A 15,702-nucleotide genomic window follows, 5' to 3' on the forward strand; every position below is an offset into this window, starting at 1 on the left:
AATTCGACTCCCAACAACCCAATAGGACAGAGTAGAACTGCCCCATAGGGTTTCCAAGGAATGGCTGGTGGATTTGAATTGTTGACATTTTGGTTAGCAGCTGAGCTCTTAACCACTGTGCCACCAGGGCTCCTCCACAGGTATAGGGATTAGGATTTACAGCACATGTTTTGGGGGGACACAATTCAGTCCATAACAGGTGGGATCTGGGACCTGTGAGGTCCCTGCTACTAACTCTTAAGATCCTATGCCTGGAAGAACTCTCAACAAATAACTAGGGATTTATTCTACAGATATTCTTGCACATGTGTACAAAGATATATGTAGAACAATATTCATCGTAGCACTATTTAGAATGAGAAAAGATTGGAAACTACGCACGTCTCCATCAGTAGGGGATTGGTTAAATAGATAATGGCATAGCCATACACTGGATAACTATACTTCATCCATTTAAAAAAGGGAAGGGGGATGTTCTTTAGGAACTGTGCAAAGAACCCCAAGATATATTATGAAAAAAGCAAGAAGCATAACAGCATATATGGAATGCCTCTATTAATATGGGGGTGTTTAGAAGAGCTAGATGGTGCCCGGCCACAACCAATGACTGCCCTGACATGGAACTCAACAGAGAAACCCCGAGGGAGCAGGAGAGCAGTGGGATGCAGACCCCAAATTCTTGTAAAAAGATCAGACTTAATGGTCAGACTGGGACTGGAGGGACCCCAGAGGTCATGGGCCCCAGACCTTCTGTTAGCCCAAGACAGGAACCATTCCCAAAGCTAACTCTTCAGACAGGGATTGGACTGGAATATGGGATGGAAAATGATACTGGTGAAGAACGAGCTTCTTGGATCAAGTGGACATGTGAGAGTATGTTGGCAATCTCCTGCCTGGAGGGGAGATGAGAGGGCAGAGGGGGCCAGAAGCTACCCAGATGGACACGAGGAGACAGAGTGGAGGGAAGAACTGTGCTATCTCATTAGAGGGAGAGCAGTTAAGAGTATATGGCAAGATGTATGTAAATTTTTATATGAGAGACCTGATTTGTAAACTTTCACTTAAAGCATAATAAAAATTAATTTAAAAAAAAATGGGGGTAGTGGTAGAATACGTTCATATATTTGCCTGTATGTGAATAGAATAGACCTGTTGTTACTGTGCTCGTTGGTTGCCGTTGAACCGATTCCGACTCATGGCAACGCCATGTGTGCAGAGTAGAACTGCTCCATAGGATTTTGAAAGCAGATTGCCAGGCTGTCATCAGAGGCATCTCTGGGTGTGTTGGAACCAACATTTGCCTAGTAATCCAGCATTTAACCATTTGCACCACTCAGGGACTCCTAGAATAGACATAGAAGGTTAACGAAACCTCTGGTTGCCTCCGGAGAGGGGGCCTGGGCAGCTAGGAAATGGGTAGGAGGGAGATTTCTCAAACTTCCGTATCTTTTGAATGTTGAATCATGTCGATGTACTACTTTTCAAAAAATAAGTATAAGTAAGAATATAAAACACTTTAAAAATAGCTGTTACTAGGCCAGAGCACTCAGAAGGCAGCAGAGGGGAAGAAGAAAGCAAGCCAGCTTTTACTGAGCAGCTACTGTGAGCTAGATTCTTTACACGCCTGTATCTTTTAATCCACACAACCCTGTATGCAAGGCTGTATCCATCCCTGTTTTTATAGATTTAAAACTGAGGCTTTGGGAGGGTTAAGGTACTTGCCTGCGGTGCCACAGTAAATTCCATGAGGGGATCTGCCTGGGTTCTTTCTGCTCCCCTTCCATGCTGCCTGCTGCAGGAGGCCTCCCGCCCCCCTACTCCCCGAAATGGGCAGGGCCAAGGAAGACACAAAGGAGGTGATGGTGGAGGGGAATGGTGTAGCCCTGTGTTGGTGCTGCCCACCCCTGTTTCTGGGGCCTGCCTCTAGGCTGCTGGGGCCCAGAAGTAGAGACACACCTTCTATTTGCTCTGTGAGTCAGATTCACTGTTTTCCTTTGCTTTCTTTGAGCTCAGGGTTGGAGTTCACAGTCTGCGTTCACAGGCCATCAGGGGCAGCCTGAGCAGCAGTCATTCAGTGACAGGAGGAAAGTACCCCCCCCACCCCCCGCTCCTGGCCACAGGGAGAGAGGTTCTGCCTGCTGTTTGCTTCGTGCTGGGTGTCAAATGTGCCATCTCTGTCTGCCAGCTGGAGGTTGGCTGGGGAGCTGTTGTTTTTCTGATTGTCAGACCAGGCTCCCTACTTGCACTTAGAGGGAAAAGCATCCAAGCCCTGGTACAAAAGGTCCTCTTTTCATTTCTTTGGAAAAAGAGCAGTGAATGAGCTCATTATCACGCAGCCCAAAGAGGAGGAGGAGGGGAGAAAAAGAGGGTGGTCTGTCCTCACTGCCTGGCCCTGCCCCTGGCCAGGTTTCCTGGGGTGGGGGCTTGGATTTGGCCCAGAGTGACCAAAGCCAGATGGCTGGGACAGGTGGTCCATACAAGGGGCAATGCTGGAGACATTTGGATGGTTTGCTCTCTCTGCCGTGGTCCAAAGGAAGGTGGGGGTCTGTGCCCCTTCTTATCCCCTGAATCCAGAGCTCTGTCCCGGACTATTGGCCTTCAGGGTGCAAAAAGCCTTCCTTCCTTCCGTTCAGGTGTGCAGGTGCTCTGCTTGCTCAACTCTAGAAATCGTCCTCACACTCAGGGCTGACAGTTACGCAGTGTCACATATCTGTTGAATGCTTACTCTTTGCCAGGCACTGCTCTAGGCACTGGAGGTGTAGCATAGAATGAACCTGTCAAAGTTTCTACCCTGTACCGTCATGGGATTTCCTTCTTTCCTGTGGAAGAAGAGGTGCCCCAGGGGAGTAAATGGACCTGCTGGTGAAATATGCCAAGTCTGGCCTGCTACTGCTCCCTCTGCCCAGTCTCTGCTGGGTGTAGGGGGAGTGATCCATAAATGCTTTGAGAGGGAGACTCTGTGGCATTTCTAGCAGCTGAGCCCGGGCTGTCACCAGCTCACTCCCTCCAGAGCATGACTTCAGACCCCATTCAGTTGTGGCAGAGAAAGGCTTTTCTAGATCTGAGCAGCAGACAGCTCTGATGGCTTGTAGGATATTGCTAGACCTGGGAGTCATCTAAAGGAGACCTGGAGCTCCCCAGAGGTCAGCCCCCAGTGGGCACGGGTGGTGAGCTGGCAATGTTTAACCCGAGCCTGACAGCCTCCCTTTTTTCTCCCTCTTTCTTCCCTTTCAGATTGAGAAAATCATGAGTTCTATTGGAGAAGGGATTGACTTTTCTCAGGAACAGCAGAAGATCTCAGGTACTGTACCAAGAAACCATTTTCCCTGTGAAAAACAGACCTTTGTTCCTTTCCAGCCAGTTAGGTGGTGAGAGAGCTCAGCCTCCGGGGCGTCATGCTCTGAGAGTCGCTGCCTTCAGCACTGGGGCTTCAGACCTCGGGTATCTAGACATCCCCACCTTGCTGTGATTTTTAGAGCCACGACTCCATTTACATATTAGAGGGGAAAGTGTACAAATGGAATTTTAGGTTGCCTGTTAGGACACTTTTTAAAACGTGAGCAATTGTTGATAATAGTTTTTGTAGGTGTCGGCTTTCTCAGATTGGCTTAAATTGGAGTCACCCCACTTCCCACATGGGTCTGATGCTAACTCTCCATGAGAGCGCGGTGCTTATGCGTCTAGCCCACGACAGTGGCAGAGCATTGGTTAAACCAGTGGTCTCACACTTTCAGCATCTGTTAGATTCGCCTGGAGGGGTTGGCGTTGCTGTTGTCTCCGTGTCTGTTTCTCCATTCTTCAGTTTATTTAGTCACTTATTTTTACTCTATACCACTGCTGCTTTGGTCATTCTTCTCATTTCTAAGCCCTAGGGGCAAAGTCTGCCTCTGTTTCTTTTGTTTGAAACAGGGAAGCTAGATCTTATATCACGGTGATCTGTTTTACTTGAACGTAGGATTGTGGTTGGGTTACTTTCTCAGGTGACAAGACGTTCTCAAAGGCGCCTCTCAGAGGAACTCTCAACCACTTTGCCCCCAAGCTCCTGAAGGTAGTTATGCCACCAGGGCGGGCGCCTGGGCTAAAAGCAGCTCGGTGGGGAGCCTGGCCTCTCCCCTCACGGATGAAAATCCTCTCTAGGCTGAAGGGCTGAAGGGTGACATTCCTTGCCCCCTTAGAAGACTTCATCCAGGATTGACTTGTAAGGCTGACATGGCACCTCTGCTTCCTCCCTGGGCCAGTGGCCTGGCAGAAGGTCTTATGGATGGGGGAGAGCATGCACACCAGGGAGAAAGGAGCTGTGGGGGCCATGGGTCATGATGGAAAAGGCACAGGCTTTGGAGCCTCAAAGCCCTGGGTTCAAATCCTGCTTCTTGATATATACAGGTCTCTCTGAGTCCTCAGCTCCCCATCTACAACATTTGGATAATAGTGCTTACCTCCTGGGGTTGTTGTGAATGGGAAATATATGCAAGTACTTGAGCTAAAGAGGTACTTAGTGAATGGTAGCTATGCTTGTTTCTACCCCCTGAAATCCTTACTTACTCATGTCGATAAACCTAGAGAATATAGGAGCATCTGCTCCCCTGGGTTGTCTTCCTCCACCATTTTTCAGACCTGGTACTTGAAGCCACCTTCCCACCAGCAGCCTTGTCTCCCCAGGCCCTAGCAGAGGACTGAGCTGGGTTTGGTCTGTCTCCTCAGTCTTGGATTATGCTGGAGTCTTCAGAGGTGACTTTTCTAGACAGGAGTTTATGGATCAGTTTCCAGGCAGTTGCTTACACTCAGCCAGGCAGTCCCATACTCTGGTGGTGTCTGCAAACTACTCCAAGAGTGAAGTGTTTGTTGAGAATACGTGTTTAGGACTGAGACAAACTGTCTGCTCTGGGGACAGCCAGGAATGGGATCGATAGCAGTCAGTGTAGTGGAAGCCACTTTCTGCTTCCCTGTCCCCCTCTATGTTGAAGGAGCAGGAGTTTAAATCACTTGCATGTCCTTGAGAACTCTGGATCAGAAGCAGACCACTGCCTCTTGGAGTTGGTAAATCAGGAGATGTAGCAGCACCTCTGGAAGACCTTCTCCTTGAAGGTGGTAACACTGGGCTCTTTGTTGCCCTTCTGATCCCACCCACTAGTTCTTGCCTCCCTGAGCCCATGTGAATGGTGGGAGTTGGTCCAGCCATACCCCTGGGTTTCTGAATGCCAACACACAGTCTACTTTTAGTATTCATTCATTTGAACCATCCTCCAAACCCCAGCTTAGGAAGGGCAAGAGTGGGCACACAAGGGTGGCCACCTGAACAGAGGGTGTTTCCAGCTTTGCTGCAGAGGCCCAGCTGCTGTGCTGCCTTGATGTGAGGCATGGAGAGGCTGGATTCGGGCCTGCCTAGTATGCTGCATGCTGCTCGGGAGGAGGCTTTCCCCAGGCCTCAGGGAGCACCATCCTCCAGCTCAGACCACAGCAGAATGTTTATTTTGAGCAGTCAGTATCAGGGTTCAGCTTGTCATCAGCTTTTAGGATTGGGGAAAGAGACCTGGGCTGAGAGGAGGAGCAGCCCTTCACCAAGCACTGAGATGGCCCAGCTGAGACTGGTTTTGCAGGGTCCTCTCCTGAAGGGCAAGGCCATAGCACGTGCATCTCAGTCCTGTTTTGAGGGTGCAGGTCCATGTGCTGCCAGCACTGGGGCTAGTTATCAGAACCCCCACAGACGTGGTTTACAACTCATCCCTCGGCCACCTCCCACTCTCTGGATTCAGGGAACAGAAGCCTTCCCACTGGGCCAGCCACTCTGACTACTTTAAACAAAGGCCAGTGCCGGTGAAGCAGAAGAGAATCACTTGACATTCTTTTGCTAAAACCAGTCTGTCTTAGCTGTTGAAAAAAAAGAGCAGCTGTTAAATGCAGGATCCTTCTGGGGCCTGTTCTCCTCGCATACAAAGCCCTTTCTTTTCCAGCACCCACCTACAGCTTCAGGGCTGCAGGTGGCTGTCGGCATACTTAGAGGGTGGCATACAGTACCTGGACTTTTGTCTGTGCACACAAATTACACTTTTGTCTGACGGTACCTGGACTTTTGTCTGTGCACACAAATTACCTTTTTGTCTGTCTGCGGCCGTACTTGGGATTTGGTCCTGGCTTCCCTTTGTCCTTGGCCACTCGGCTCTGATGCCTTCCTCCTCCAGGCTGGGAGTGGCTGCTGTGAGCGAGCTGCTTCTCCCCTGGGCTTAACAGGCCTGAGAGCAGTCTAAGTTGTTTGGTATGCACACCTGAGGACTCTCAGGTGTGATAGCCTTATTTCCTTGGCTGTTTTTGTAATATCCCATAGCTTATTCTTGAGAGAGAGGCACAATGATTCCTGAAGTGGCGAGTGGGGGTCACTTGGGGCAGGACCATCAGTCTGTCCCCTCTTCTGGCTGTCCTAGAGCCTATTGGCCAGAGCTGTAGGAATGTACCCTCTCTGGTCTTCCTGACAATTCAGTGCAGAGCTGTTTCCAGCCCTTTGGTCTGTAGGTGAAGTTTCACCATCTCTGTCTTTCATACGCATTTGTATCGGCCAGCATCACATCTTGGGAAATGTATCATTTTGCCCTCATATTAGTGCTGCTCTGGCTCTTTCTCCCTCGGCTGCAGCAGCTGGTCTGATGTCCGATCCCTGATGCATTTTCCCGAGTGTGGAAGGGAGGAGGGCGGGGAGGGGGAAGGGGAGGGCCAGGCATTAGGAGAGTGAGCAAGGACTGTGGAGCCGGCAGCAGGCAGCGTGGAGCCCAGGATCCTTTAGACAAAGCATTTCTGCTGCGATCTGTCAGAGCACACATCCACCGGCGGCAGACAGGACCACAGCTGCCCAGCTGGGCGATTACATGCGGGAATGAATCAGCAGCCGGGGACGCTGGACGTCGTGGGCATACAAGAGCCCGCCGCCTAGGTTCCTGGAGCAGAGCCCCCACTCAGGTACCCGAGACTCGGCATCTTGGAGCACTGCTGCATTGTACACCAGAGGCGCCGGTCCCCTGACCACCATCTGTTCTGCAGAGGACAGAGGAGGGAGTGCAACTGGGACTGTTTGTCACCAGGGTCTCTTAAGTTGGCATCGTCCTGCCCTGAGGGCCCAAAGTGCCCAGGAATGACAGAATGACTTTCATCGTGTCAAGAGTTCACTGGAGGTGATGTTTTTGTAGTTGGATCTTCTTTTTCCTTCCTTACACCTCTTTTCCTCCCCTTCTCTTTTTTCCTTCTTTTATTTGTTCTTGCCCATGAGAAGCAGAATCGGCAGACAGGCTGAGAATTAGGCGGGGTTAAGCCATTCAGCCCAGAACGTCCAAGGTCTGCCAGGAAGAGCTGAACTTTTTTCCACCCTGCATCACCCAAACCCAGTGCCATCGGGTCAATTCCGACTCATAGTGACCCCAGCTGAGGAGCACAGCAAATCAGTGGCTTCTCTTCCCCACTCATCACTGGAGGAGACTGGTCAAGATCTAGAGACCCCGGGAAGACAGTTGCTGTCTTTATCACTCAGCTAAAGAGAAGACAGCACAGAACGTGAACAGACTTAAGCTGCCACAGCTCAGCTGACAGAGGACCACTTCCTTTTTTTTTTTCTTTTATCTGGTTCGGTTTTGTCTTCTTTAGCCAAGAGCTGAATCTGCCTGCCTACTTTCCACCTGAGCAGGCAGGCAAGTCACAGAACAGCTACTATTAAAAGAAGAAAATGAACGCCCAGCCCCTGAAGAACAGCCCAGCCAGAGAAGGCAACCCTTCAGACAGTGCACTGACCCAGGAGACGGCCCGCTGTCCAGCTGCCAGGATCTAGCTGTGGACTGGGCTCCTGGCCATGCAGCTGGTCGGAATGCGATGTTGCCGTCACAGCAGAGCCACACCTGAGCCTGGTCCCTGAGCCCTGGCCTATGCACCCCACCCAGCCCCTTGTTGCTCTGACCCTCTGAGCACAGAGGGCTGGTGGCCATGGTTTGCTTATTCCGGGACTGCTGGGGGAAACCAAGTAAAAGTCTCTTTTCTCCCCCTGCCGTGTCCTGTGCTGCTTGCGTTGCATGTGCTGGGTCCCCGTGAACAGCCACCACTGCTCCCCTCTTGGAGCCCTCGCTGGGTGCCTGTGTCCCTCAGCTGCATGAAGATGTGTGCTCTCTCCTGACTGGTTTATGCTGCAAGGTCGCAGAACTTGTCCCCCGCCCACAGCAGTGCTGCTGGGGCTCCGGAAGTTGCATGGATGAGAGGAGCAGCAGGGCTTGTGGGCACTAGGAGCTTCCCCTGACCCCCCTAGTGCCTGTGGGGGCAGACTTTCAGAAATAGCCGAACGCTGACAAGGAAGTGACTGGAGACCATTGGGGGTTGGCTTCCCCTGACCTGTGGGCAGAGACCGTGCATGTGCCGCCACAGCCCTGGAGCAGCTCAGCGCGAGGGGTGCAGTGCGAGTGGGGCGGCAACGCCCGAGGTTGGGAAGTCTGTGTGCCACGCCAGGCGGCCCTGTCCTTGGCCTGCACACAGAAGAGGAGCTGTGTGTCCACTGCTCTTTAGTCTCTTGTAAATAGTTTGGCTGCTTTATGGTAATGACTATGATGTGGCAATGCCATCTGTCTTCCTCTGAGTGCCGCTGCTACCGCCTTAATGGTTTCTCCCTTTTCAAGCGTCTGCCGATTCCTCTCTCGTCAGGTTCGCGGACGCTGGAGCAGAGCGTCGGGGAGTGGCTGGAGTCGATTGGACTGCAGCAGTATGAGAGCAAGTTGCTTCTGAATGGCTTTGACGATGTCCGCTTCCTGGTAAGTGTCTGGGCCTCCTCCAGGGCTGGGTGCTGCTCCGTGGAAACTTGCTTCCTTGATCGGCCCTGGGGCCCCCTGGAGTTTGGAACAGTACGTAGACCTGTGTCCCAGGGAACAGCTAACGGAAGTGACTTAGACATCCAGAAAATGAGCCTTGTATCGTGCACCTTCTTGCCAGGCTCTATCCCTTCCAAACGCTGCCCCAGCTCTTTGCAAGTGTGCATCCCAAGAGGCTATTGCAGAACTTTGCCCCTCTCTGATCTCCCTGGTGGCATAGTGGTTAAGTGGTTAAGAGCTACGGCTGCTAACTAAAAGGTCGGCAGTTCGAATCCACCAGGCGCTCCTTGGAAACTCTGTGAGGGCAGTTCTACTCTGCCCTACAGGGTCGCTGTGAGTCAGAATCAACTCGACAGCAACGGGGTTTTTTTGGGGGGTTTTGGATCTCCCTCTCAGACCTCAGACCATGTGTTGTGCAGTGAGGCACCAAGGCCAGATTGTTCCAAGCCAGACACCAGGAGTTTGGTGGACAGGATAGCTGGGTTCCCTGTGGTGACTCCATATCCCATCTCAACTGGATACCAAAATGTTTCCTTATTTCCCAAAACTTAGCTTTAAATCAAGTTATCACTGAAGTTAGGAGCCTCATCTCCAGCAGAAAGGCCCAGTGCCTGGGGTGGAGACAGTGGCTGCAAGCTTCATGTACTCATGGTCTCAGAGCTAGCTCAGCCAGGAGGCTGAGTTGGTAGTTCGGAGGATTGATAGCTTTTCTGAGGTGTAATTCCATATTATTTTCTTCAAACACCAGGGGTCTTTCTCGGGTCCTCTCATCTATTCCTTGGCTCCCTGTGGAGTAGGGGCCTGGCTAGGACCCTGAGCTTGGGGTCTAGTGCTCCCTCTGTCAGTCTCGAACGTAGCTCAGAGCAGGAGTGCCCACCACTGTCCCTCTCCTGGAAAGCCCTGCCTGAGACGTTCTCATGGATTGGTCCCAAGGGCTTCAGGGTTAACCGTGGCATCCCTGAAGCAGGATCCTTCTAGGGCCAGAAGTGCCTGGAGCAGACACTTAACACAGCAATGAGGATGACAGCATAGACTTCTTATTAGGGCTTACTGTGTGGTAGGTAGGCAGGCATGTTCTTAGTGGTTTACATGCATTAACTTTCCCAGCAGCCCTGGGGTGTGTACTAATATCATCATCTCCGTTTCCCAGATGAGGAAAAGTGGCTTGCCGAGGTCACACTGTCAGTAACTGGCAGAATAGGAACATGCACCCAGGGACTCTGATTTCAGGGGGTGGGGTGAGTCATATACTAACCACTGTGTTACACAGCTCTTTCTTACATGTGGGTATGGAGAAAGGGAATTTAACCACAAATAAGCTTTAAGCCAGTGTCCCTGGGTGGCACAAAGAGTTAAGAACCTGACTTAACCAAAAGGTTGGCGGTTTGAACCAAAGGCATCTTGGAAGAAAGGCCTGGCGATCTGCTTCTGAACAGTCACAGCCTTGAAAACCCTATGGAATGGAGTTCTACCCCGCACATATGGGGTCACCATGAGTTGGAATTGACTCGACGGCAACTGTTGTTTTTTTTGTTTGTTCGTTTCTGCTTTAAGTCACCTTCTCCTTGTGTGTGTTGTCTCAGGAGCTTGGTTGTCTCAGGAGCTGTCCCCACCCCTCCTCCTCCTGGCTTCCTGGCAGGCCTGTTCCATGCTCTCACAATTCCCGGGGATATTGAGTTGATATGGAGTTGCCTGCCTTCTCTGAAGCAGCTCTCTAATGCATGCCCTCCTCGTGCCTCTGCCTTGGTTGGCACAGAGCTGTCATCCCCTTCCCTCTCCTGTGTAATGGGGGTCTCTGGGCTTGCCACTGGTGGGAGTGGGAGGGGCTGCACTGGTGCTTCTGGACAGCAGCCTGCCCCAGGGAGTTGGCCTGAGGCCCCAGGAGGGACCTTGACTAGAGTAGCTCACCTTACCTGGTGCCACCTCCATCTTCAGGGCAGACAGTGAGCTCTGAAATAAGCTGTCCTTCCAAAGTCAGCTCTGAGGGAGTTATTTTTCAGCTCATAAATATCTTGTTTTAAACTAACAATTTATTTTTCCTTTTTAAAATCGAACTAAATATATTTATGGCTCTTCTGGCGTAACCCCTGGCTCACCACATTCCTTGGGGAAGGACGACAACCCAGGATAGGGGCGGGGGCTTAGCCAGTGGGCAGGAGCAGTTAGCCCCTGGCTCCGCGTGTTTAGGGGTCTCCCTTTGAGCACGCCCCTTAGGCAGGCTGTTGGATGGGCAAGTGAGGGGGTTGCAGATCAGAGATGCCCCCTCCCTGTGCTTGCATATTTTCAAGGTGAGCTCTTGGGAAGCGTACCAGTCTGCCTTGACTTTGGAATGGGTAAGCTTCCCAGGCCTTGAATAGCCAAAAACCAAAAAAACCAAACCCACTGCCGTGGAGTCAATTCCAGCTCAGCCAAGACTCCTTAAAACTGCTTCCCTGCCACGCCCTGCTGCTCCAGACCAGAGACTGGCTGGGCAGGCATCTGGGCAAGTCTGGCCGCGGGCCAAACGTCCTTGCGCAACACAGGGCTTCTATTAGTGAGTGTTTGCTCATGTTCTGGAAGGACAGTCATCTATGGCCCTTCCACTGCCTCCCTGCCCCTGGTGGCGAGATGACCCATGTCACTCCCTGGGCCCTGTTCTCGGCCCCAGGCGGGCCGTCTGGCAGGCAGAGTCTGTGCAAGGAGGAATGCTGATTACACCTCTGTTGAGCATGTTACTTCAGATACCTAGAGTGGCCTGAGTACCCATGCAAAGCACCCTGGGTAATTGCATGTAAATTGCCAGATGGGCTCTAAGGCTAATTAAGTTTTAGCAAAAAGAAGAAGAAAACACACACGGAGGGGGGCATTTTTGTTACTGAAACATTCTCTCATTGCATATGGTAGAATTTACACGCATTAGCTATGGGAGAGCCCTGTGCATTTTGGTTTTCGATATACAGGACTGTTTCCCTTGTTTTTTGAAATGCCTTGGAGACTCTTCTACAAGATGCACAAGTAGCTCCCAGGCAGCCAGGCTCCAGGTATATTAGGAGCATCTGGGAAGTGAGGATGCTTCACAGACTATTTCCCTGAGACGGGGGTGCTAGGAGCTTGTTGTGGGAAGGGGACAGGGTTGTGTAGCTCCCTGTCAGGGTGGGAGGGACTTTAAAATCGTGTGGTCTAGCCCTCTGTGCTCAAATCCCTTTTGGATAATCTGTACCATGCTTTTCCAGTGACAAGGGACTCACTGTCTTACACAGCAGTAGCCCATTCATCCTTTGCATTGTTTGAGCTCATTTAGAGCGTTCTTTATATTACAGAGTCAAAACCTGTTTCCCTGTGGCTTCTGTCCCTTGGTCTCAGGTTGACCTCTTGAGGTCACACGGAACACACTCAAGCCTTTCAGAAATGTGAAGCCCTCTCTCATGACCCCCCGGAATCCTATCTTTCTGGGCACAACACCCTTTTTCTCTTGGCTATTTCGCCTGTGATATGATGATTGAGCTAGACAAGCAAGCATTGCGACTTGAACTTTATCTACATTCTCTCTCACCTGTACAAACAGGGCCTTTGATTTTGGGGGTCAGGGTCAGGGTGATGGGGGCTGCTGGTGTTCCCTAGGCTGATGGGGCTGATGCCAGAGCCTAGGAGACTGGGATGAAGGTGGGGGACACGCCTCTGCCAGCTAGTCCACCGTACTAGCTCTTATAGCCAGCTGCTTATTTCATTGTAGATCTTGTCCACAGGAAATGGGTTTTCTTAGGAGAAGGGGAGAAAATGCATTTAATCAGCACAGAAGGAAGGTAGCTGGTGGTTGGCAGGATTCTAGCTCCAAGCATGTCGGTGCAGGTCTCAGCATCTGAAGACTCAGCCTGGCCTCCCTTCAGTTTACTCTCAGCTGAATACATGAGAGTGGTCCTGATGCTGGAGTGTTATGCAGACATTAAAGAAAAACATGTTTTTGAAGAATGTCTGACATAGGGAAATGTCCCTTTTGTTGAGTGAAGAAATCGAGATATAAAAATGATATACAATATGATCTTAATTTTCAAAAAAGAAAACCTATATGCATAGGAACTACAAAGGAGTAGTAAGCCAGATGTTTTCAGTGGTTGTCTCAGGTTTCATTTTCTTTTCTGGAGTGTAATAGATTTTCTGTATTTCCTGCAATGGATGTATCTGAAATCAGAAAAGCAAATAATGTAGGTATCTTAGGGAACTTTACGGTCCAGCTGGGAAAACAAGGCACATAAAGCAATGAAAACAATAGATTAGCTAAGTGTGAAGTGTTGTGGTAGTCTCGTAAGTGCTGCAGGAACACAGAGGGGAGGGAACCTCCTGTTACGCAGTGTATTATTGCACGCCAGGCACTGAGCCTTACAGTCTGGAGGTACTGTCGCTCCTAGAAGCAGATGGGACAGCTGAGGGCCAGAGGCTGGAGACACTTGCCCAAGTGCAAACAGCCAGTAAGCAATAGGGCCAAGATTCTAGCCCAGATCTGTCCAACCTTAACCTCTAGGTTATACTTGCCTTCCTGGGGGTTTCATCAAGGCTGGGGACTTGGAAAGATTCCAAGGAGAGGAAAGGCAGTGGAAGAGGCCCGTGAGGTGGTGAGGGACAGTCTGGCTTAAGTAAAGGGTGGAGCCCAGCTTGGCAAGAGAGGTGGGCTGGGCCTGACCTGGAGGGGATATGGAGGGGCCCCAAGGTCTCTAAGCCTTGTGTTTTGGGGTGGGGGTGTTCCTCGGGTTTGTGCCTCTCACCGGTCTTAGCCTTGAGTTGAGGTGCCTGTTTGTACACTCAGGGTGCAGATATGAGCTGGGCGTGTAGTAGGCAGCAGTGGCTGGAGGGGTGGCTCAGGGGACGGAGAAATGACAGTGAATCTGGCAGCAGGCTCAGGATGGGTCAGAAACAGACTGAGTCAGCAGGCCAGTTGTGTCTTATGGCATGGGTCAGGGAGGCCTCTTGCTCCTCCCATCAATCTATTTCTCTCTAGGCTTCTGCCACATGGCAGTTAGGCTCCCACTGCTTTCCTGTCTGTCTCTGGGACTGTGCCAGCTTTTTCCCCCATGTTGAGAGGAATGACAGGTGAGGAGGAGCAAGCAGTAAGAGGGCTGAACGGCACAAGCTCGGGCCTGGAGGCCCTTCTTGATTGGCTTCTGCGAAGCTTTCCAGCCAGGTTTCCAAATCTCTGAGGTTTCCTCCTGTTCCTGTCCCCAGGATTTGCTCCTCAATCTTCAGCTCTCTGAGCTGGCTTCATGTGAACAGTGGGGCTGTGCCCTTGGTGACCTGCTCTGGCTTCCCATGCTACCATCTCATCCCCTCCTCTGGTGTCCTTCCCTTTGCCTTCTTCCACCCTGAGATTCCTGGGGATCACTGCTGGCCTGAGCTGAGGGACTGCCCCAGTTGTTGTCATATGCTTCACTGCCTAGACCTCATCTCTGCCAGCCCTAGCCCATCCATCTTTTTCCACAGTGCTTTACGAGCTGGCAGCTGTGTGGGGATTCTCTGTGCCCCAGCATGAGGTAGGGCCAGCGAGGAGACTGTCCTCATCTATGGGACTGGAGGATCAGCGGAGCTAAGGATATGAAAGGAATAGTCTTAGACAAGTGAGGATCTTCCCTCCTGCACTGACAAACTTTTGTGCTAATGTTGGACCCTGAACTCCTCAGGTATCCCAGGAGTTGGTCTGATCTCTGCTGGTCTTCCCTTGGTCTCTGAGAGCCTGGCCGAGGGCAGCCTGGCAGCCTTTTCACCTGCAGGCACGGGCCAGACTCCCTTTGGGCCCCTTCCCAGGTGTACATGCAGCTGGAATTTTCCAGGAGCCCAGCTGTGTGCCTCAAGTGCTGCTCTGGCCTTCTCTAGTCCCCTTTTGGTAGAAGGGGATTTGAGGATTCTTTTTAAATGCCTATTTTAAGGTCTGCTAACTTGACTAACTGCAATTTAAGATGGAACTGGATTGGCTAACAGATCTGCTACATAGCTTTCAATTGCTGCCATCTGAGTGTGAAGCAGCAGCTGTGTCTTTCCTGGCATTGCCATGTCAGTGGGTTCATTTAGCCAGACACCTTCCCTCACTGTACATGTGAGGGAAGTGAAGCCCCGAGGGCAGGTCAGGGGGGGCCTGGTCTCCCTGTTAAAGCCACAGACTTCCTGCCACACCAAATGTCTATTGTAGTTCAGGGATTCTTGGGCACCTCTGAAGCCCACCCATGGACTCCTGGGGTCCACAGACCCCAGTCTCAGGACTCTTGAATTAAGTGATTTGCCCAGGGTGGCTGGTCAAGCAGGTGCTGAGCTGGACTGAGAGCCAGGTCTTCTCGGCCCTGAGTACTGCTCTCACTGCCTGTTAGGAAGGTGCTGCCTTCAGGCCTCCTGCTCAGTGTGTCCCCACAAGGCTGGAGCTCGGCGTTCACCGAGTTGGGCTGGGCTAGTGCATCACTTCACAGGTGCTGTCTGGGTCCAGCAGGCCACTCAATCCACCCACTTGTGTGTTAAAGGCTATTTTACAAAGCACTGACAAAGGAGCTGGTCATGAATCAGACCCAAGTAAGTTCTCAGCACTGGCTCAGGGTCCCCATTAATCCCTTCTAGACTGGCAGTGGCCACCACCATACCTGGGTCAGTGGCAGATGTCCTTGCCCCCTCATCTAAGTGAAGCTCCAGGGCTGAGTACAGCTTGCTGAATCCACAGTTAAATAAACTAGACAGGGAAAAGCTCCAGAGAAAACTCAAGATTCTACTTATTTGCAAAGAAAGCTGGACCAAGAGTCAGGAGACCTGGTCCCCATCCCAGGTGTCTCACAGAACAACTTTGGGCAGTTACTTCGCCTCGGTGTTCATCATTTGCCACATGGGAATTTCACTTCACCTAAGCTCTGATGGAGACAACCGTTAC

General features: G+C 51.3%; 1 protein-coding gene across 16 annotated transcripts in view; it reads left to right on the forward strand.

Annotated features, from left to right (window-relative positions):
- Positions 1 to 15,702, forward strand: part of ANKS1A (ankyrin repeat and sterile alpha motif domain containing 1A) — a 201,045-nt gene that overhangs the window by 161,653 nt on the left and 23,690 nt on the right. For all 16 annotated transcript variants that reach the window (XM_049889300.1, XM_049889257.1, XM_049889383.1 and 13 more), the window contains 2 exons: positions 3,235 to 3,301; positions 8,665 to 8,771. In XM_049889300.1, the coding sequence (XP_049745257.1) occupies positions 3,235 to 3,301; positions 8,665 to 8,771 (174 nt within the window). The remainder of the gene's footprint in view (positions 1 to 3,234; positions 3,302 to 8,664; positions 8,772 to 15,702) is intronic.

The sequence above is a fragment of the Elephas maximus genome, chromosome 1 (genome assembly GCF_024166365.1).
Source record: "Elephas maximus indicus isolate mEleMax1 chromosome 1, mEleMax1 primary haplotype, whole genome shotgun sequence".
NCBI lineage: Eukaryota > Metazoa > Chordata > Mammalia > Proboscidea > Elephantidae > Elephas > Elephas maximus.